The sequence below is a fragment of the Lactuca saligna genome, chromosome 7 (genome assembly GCF_052625555.1).
Source record: "Lactuca saligna cultivar CGN05327 chromosome 7, ASM5262555v1, whole genome shotgun sequence".
NCBI lineage: Eukaryota > Viridiplantae > Streptophyta > Magnoliopsida > Asterales > Asteraceae > Lactuca > Lactuca saligna.
In genome coordinates, this window is record NC_136423.1 from 154784032 (window position 1) to 154790597 (window position 6566).

General features: G+C 31.5%; 1 protein-coding gene across 1 annotated transcript in view; it reads left to right on the plus strand.

Moving 5' to 3' along the window:
• The first annotated feature begins 5356 nt into the window (after positions 1-5356).
• Positions 5357-6566, plus strand: part of LOC145006521 (putative receptor-like protein kinase At5g59700) — a 1251-nt gene continuing 41 nt past the window's right edge. Inside the window, exons 1-2 of the mRNA XM_078965603.1 lie at positions 5357-6260; positions 6425-6566. The exon at positions 6425-6566 is cut by the window's right edge and continues 41 nt beyond it. Of these exons, the coding sequence (XP_078821729.1) occupies positions 5427-6260; positions 6425-6445 (855 nt within the window). The 5' untranslated portion in view covers positions 5357-5426 and the 3' untranslated portion in view covers positions 6446-6566. The remainder of the gene's footprint in view (positions 6261-6424) is intronic.

Sequence of the window (6566 nt, forward strand, 5' to 3'; positions counted from 1 at the left end):
TCCGAGGAGCAAATATTCATTCATTTTCGCTTTAGGATTAGAGTTTTAAAATTGATCGAAAAAGGCTTTAGGTCCACGTTCCACCCAAGGCTTACAATTGTCTAGCCTCTATTTAAAAACTTGTTATATATTCAGCCAACAAATATAATGTCGTGCTAAACATAATTATTTAATTAAAATTTAATAAATATATTATTAAAATCAAGTATTTTTATCGTGAGATAATACATCCACTACTACAAAAAGTGTATTACTGACGGCTAAAACCGTCAGTATCTGTCGCTAACAAAAAAGAGTATTACCGACGGCTAAAACCGTTGGTATCCATCGCTAATACTATTTATCGACAGAATTGTAACAGACCATAGACCAAAATCTGTCTGGTATATTCTTATCACTAATTGTTTGTAACAGCTTTCTAACGGCTACGATTAACTTTTAGCAATGGATTTTTCCGTCGGTAATTAGTGACGAATCACTAACAAGATATTTTTTTTGCAACGGATTACCGACGGAATACGTCTGTAATGGATTACTAATGTAATAATTCACTAATGGATTACCGACGAAATATAAAATAACTTACTAACGAATTACCGATGGGATCTGGAATAACTTACTAACAGATTACCGATAGATTTATTGTGACTGATTAGCGATAGATTTTGGCCTTATATATATATATATATATATATATATATATATATATATATATATATATATATATATATATATATATATATATATATATATATATATATATATATATATATATATTAGTTTATAACCCGTGGGAACCATGGTTATAAAATTAATTAAATTTTTATAGTAAAACTCAAAATTATTAATCAATTATTTTAAATAAATTATTAATTAAGAGATGTTTTTATTAGTTTTATGAAATTATAATCATTGATTCAAATAAATATGTAAAATTATTTTTTAAGATATATTAGACATTTTTATTTGTGAATTAATGAAAACAATAATATAAATTTAAAATTTAAAATTTAAAATTTAAAATAGAGAATAAATACATTAACAAATAGCATCACATTAATGATGATGTCTAATAAATTTAAAATAGAGAACTAATAGACTGACAAGTATCGACACATTAATTAAGAGGTCTAATATGATGACACATGGCAAAAGAACTATTCTTTTATTAATATATATATATATATTCATGAAAAAATTAAAAATAATTACATATTCAACACATTATAATTTTAAACCTACATCAAATCTATATTTTAAAACCAACAAATATAAAAGTAAAAAAGTTTCAATATTCAACATACAGTAAATCCATACATTTCAATCCATATTCGATATTTAAAATGGCATCAAATTATAATCTCCGGCCAATACTTCACCGATAAAGTGGCCGAGTATCTTTTTGTTTGATTGTCGATGATTAGACTCCAAGTTTGTTGCACAACAAGTGTGTCGGTCAACAACTTTTGTGACTTGGAAAGCAGTAGTCGATTTGATTCCCCTTGCCCTAACCATCCAAGAACATTTTTCTACCAAACAAACCACCTTGAACCTCTCTTTGCTCAATTTGGTAGTCTTATACTGCTTACCTTGTTCCATGCATTATCTTCCAACTGCAAGTTTGAGCAACTCTTTGTCATCAAATATGTCTAGAACCTTAATCTCTTCATTTATATCCACCATCTAACATGGAATGTTCACATCATTGTTTACAGGACACAAAGGTAATGGGGGCATACCATGAAACATGGTATCTGAATAAATAAGTTTAGGTTCATCATCAAATTCTTCTCCGTTAGAATCACTCTCTAGGCTGGATATATCCAACTTGTCACAATCCGCAAACTCGCCATATCCTTTTAGTTCACCATCATGCAAAAATGTAACTTCTTGTTTTCCAGATTCATTACCAACCTTATCCACCACGTCTAGTGCTTTTTTTAGTCAAAGTAATGATTTACACCAACATCATTAACATATGTACCAACATCATTATCTCCGATATACTTAAAATTCTCCGGTATGACATACATAATCGGTTATGGGACTACAAGCACTACATTTACATTTTCAGCAACACTATGATATTGACTTTTACTTGGACTTTTAAAATTACCTATTGGGTTGTTGCTCCCTTTTCCACTTGATAAATTAGTTGCAGATGCATTTCCTCTATCATCCACTTCGTTACGCGATACGCCTTCTTCAACCACCACATAGACAGACACAGATTTATCTCCAACGGTATTTATTACCTTGATCAGCTTTCTAATATCACGATCATCAACAATACCACAATAATAGAGTTGTTCTGGATGTTGATAAGTCAGACTGACTTTTGATTCTTCGAGAAGCCCATCTTGCACTTTACCAAAGGTGTACGTGGTGGTTTCGTAAAATTCAACACCGAAATAAAACATTCTCGGATTGTATTCGGGTGGCCAAACATATGATAATTGGGAATTAACAAACTCCCATCTTCCATCCGTAATGAACAATACGAAATACTCATTATGCTAATTTAGAGAAAAAAAAAAAAGCTAGAGAGAAGTGCAGTTTTCAAAATACGAAATAATTTCAAAAGTATGAAATACTTAATATATATATATATATATATATATATATATATATATATATATATATATATATATATATATATATATATATATATATATATAGGGTAGGTTCAAAATAGTAGTCCACTGTGACAAAAAAGTAGTCACGTTTAACAAAATAGTAGTCCTCTCTAACAAAAAAATAGTCAAGTTTTACAAAACAGTAGTCCAATCTGATAAAAAAGCAGTCAAGTTTAGCAAAACTAGTTTTTATATTTTACAAAAAATATTTTTTAACAAAATAATTGTCAAAAAACAACTCTACATTTTATAAACAATATAATTGTTAAAATAATTCTACATCTTATAAACAATTTTTTTAATACTCTACATCACAAAAAGAATACGTTTTTTTTTAAAGTCTAATGTTTGGAATTCTAAAAAAAATTAACAAAATAATTGTTAAAATAATTCTACATCTTATAAAAAAATTTTAAAAAATTAAAAAAAAAAAAACAAAAAATTAAACCGTAGGTTTTTTCACAAAACAATAGACGAAACCTCAAAAACAGTAGATTTAAAAAAAAAAATGTATTTTTTCCCCAAATCCGTAGGCTATGATTTGGGATACCGTAGCTAAACCGAGAGGAAACCGTAGGTTTCCCAAAACCTACAGTTTTGTAGCTTAAAAATGAAAAAAAAAAATTATACAAAATACGAAACAGTAAATGATATGACGAAACAGTAAACGATTTTAGAAACCTACGGTTTCGTGGGCTATATTTAGACATTTACTAATTTTTGGCTAAAAATGATAATTACTTCCTTAATTTGGTCAAATTAGTAATTACTCCTAAATAAAAAGCATTTAAAAATTAGCGCCGTTAATACTATACAAAAAAAAAAAAAAAAAAAAAAAAAAAAAAAAAAAAAACCCTCCAATAGTCTCAAACAAATGGCAACTCATCTGTTCCCACTTCCCACCCACTAAGTCGTTTTATTACCTACACTGTGACAGGAGAAACCGATGGATGGATTGTGGAACCACCGTTGACTCTTAGCAGTACTCCTTTCTACCAAATATTATCTTGTTCCTGTCAAATCTACATTATACTCACCTCCGAATTTCGTTTAGGTGATCACGTTTTTTTTTTGGGTATTAGGCTTTGATTCCATTTTATCCTTGTTCTTTCTGAAAATATGTTAGGGAGCTAGAGCTTTGAATGTTTGGTGGGTGTTCAGTTTACTTTTTTGATAGTTTTGGTGTATCCATTACTCTTCAACTGATTGTAAATCTGTTCTCAAATCATTGATTGTGTTAAGTAACTCATAATGGCTCTTCCGGAATTAGCGTCTTCATCTTCTTCACCAATTGATGGTCATACTTATACGTATGACGTATTTTTATGCTTTAGAGGTGTCGATACTCGTTATAATTTCACCGATCACCTTAATAACGCCCTCGTAGCTGCCAACATCACTACCTTCTTTAGTGATGAAAAAATTGAAATGGGGGTAGATCTGAAACCAGATTTGGAGAGTGCGATTAAAGCATCTAGGGCTTCTGTTATCGTGTTATCAATAAATTTTGCTGCTTCGACATGGTGCCTTGACGAATTGGTGCTGATTCTTGAGCAACGTAGGATATCCAACCATATTGTTGTTCCCATCTTTTATCATGTTGAGCCCATCCACGTCAGGAAGCTACAAAGTAGCTTCGAAAATGCCATGGCTATGCATAGTCAAAGGATGGAGATGGAGATCGATACTGTAAATAAAAGTCATCGGGCTCAAAAGATAGACGGATTCAAAAAAGCGCTTGCAGAAGTTGCGAATCTAAAAGGGATGCTAGTATATGGGGACAAGTAAACAGTTTTTTACCCATATTTCCATACTCCATTTGATTTATATTGCTAAATAACACGTGAAATGTCAATGTAATCTTCTCCTGTGCATTTCAGTAGGTTTCTTCAACATCATACATAAAGACATATTCGTAACTTAATTCATGTATAAACGAGATAGCACACAATTTATCATAAAAGTTTTCAAATATGTGATTTTATAAATTATAGAAAGATAGACTCTAGTGAGAATCCATTAATTTATTTACATAATAAACCCTTAAAACTTAATTAAACAGATAGCTTAATGCAATGTAATTTTTATTGAAACACATAACTTAATAAGAATTACTATGCAAGTTTGACAGAGCGGTCCAAACGTATATGGGCCCAGGGCGAAAAGAAAAAAAGGGCCCATTAAAGAAAAATATAATAAAGATTCAAAAAAAATCATTTATTCTTCACTATAATCACGTTCAATTAGCAATAACAAGCAAGTTAAATTGTTTATCTTTTGAGCTAGTTTGAGTTTGAACCAAATTTAGACCTTAAAAATCATTTTGGTAATAATTGGTTTATATATATACACTATATAATCCATAAATTTTGGGCCCCTTTGAGTCGTGGCCCCTGGGCAGTCGCCCGGGTTGCCCACCGTCTGGACCGACCCTGGATATTTTGGATAAATTCGATCTAGAAAACAGGTATGCTAGTTTTCTGGTTCTTACTAATATTAATTTTTAGGCGAGAGTCAGAGGTTATTCAAGACATTGTTAAAGACCTCAAGCGTAGATTAAACTTATCTTCAATGAGTTCTCTACCACAAGACGTGAGATTTCATCCAGAGGTTAGTACCCAAATTAAAAATGTGTATATAATATAATATGATTAGGTTATGTTTGTTACGTTAAGCCTAGTTAGATATTAATTAGTCCAGTTGGTCATGTGTCGGATGAAGCAACCAAATCACCCCGAGATCCCACTCCAAGCCATAAAGTATTGTACAGATGACTTCAACGAAAAAAATATGATTGGAAAAGGTGGATTCGGAAAGGTCTACAAGGGAATCCTCACATGGGGGGATCATGTAAACAAGCCAGTCACTGTAAAACGGCTAGAGATCAATAATAATCAAGGTAACAAGGAGTTCAACACCGAGCTCAAAATGCTTTCACAGTATCGGCATCACAACATTGTAACCCTTATTGGGTTTTGTAATGTTAACAATGACATGATCCTTGTTTACGAATACGCAAGCAATGGAAGCCTTGACAAACATTTGCTTAATCCTTCCTCTCAACTTTCATGGCTACAACTCCTCAAAATATGCATCGACGTTGCTTCTGCATTGGAGTATCTTCATAATCATGTCGCAAAAAAACACAGAATAATACATCGCGATATTAAAAGCGCAAATATTTTGTTGGATGAAAACTGGAATGCAAAACTTGCGGATTTTGGGCTGGCTAAGATAGGATTAGCTAATCAACAAAACAGCAATGTGATAACTAATGTTGCCGGGACATTTGGTTATATCGACCCACAATATGGAAGAACGGGGTTTTTAACAAAAGAATCGGATGTTTATTCTTTTGGTGTGGTTTTGTTTGAAGTTTTGTGTGGAAGGGTGGGGTGTGTAGATTATAATGATGAGCGGAAATTCCTCTTTCATTATGCTCCAACTTGTTATAAAAATGGTGATATGGAAAAGATTGTTGATCAAAGAATAAGGAAAGACATCAATCCAATAACGTTGCTCAAGTTTTCAGCTACTGCTTATCAATGCTTGCAAGAAACTCGGGAACACCGGCCTACAATTGATGAGGTTGTGTTCCAACTAAAGGAGGCCATGAAAATTCAAGTAAGTGTATATGAATTCTTATCAAAGTTTCAGTGTCGTTTTGTATGAAATCAAATCCATCAATATGGACATGTTTTACGGGAAAAAGAAACTTAGGATTATCTACATAGAAGTACATGACTTAACTTACTGACACATCGTTTGTTTGTTTAATTCATTTTCAGTTAGAAGATGAGAACCTCTGATGAATACACTTCATGAATCGACTTCAGAACATTGATGACGTGTCTCTTTTTTTTTTTTTCTTCATTTTCAGTTTTATGATTTTGTTTTCTTTTTGTTCTTTTCTTGTACAACTTCCGTGTA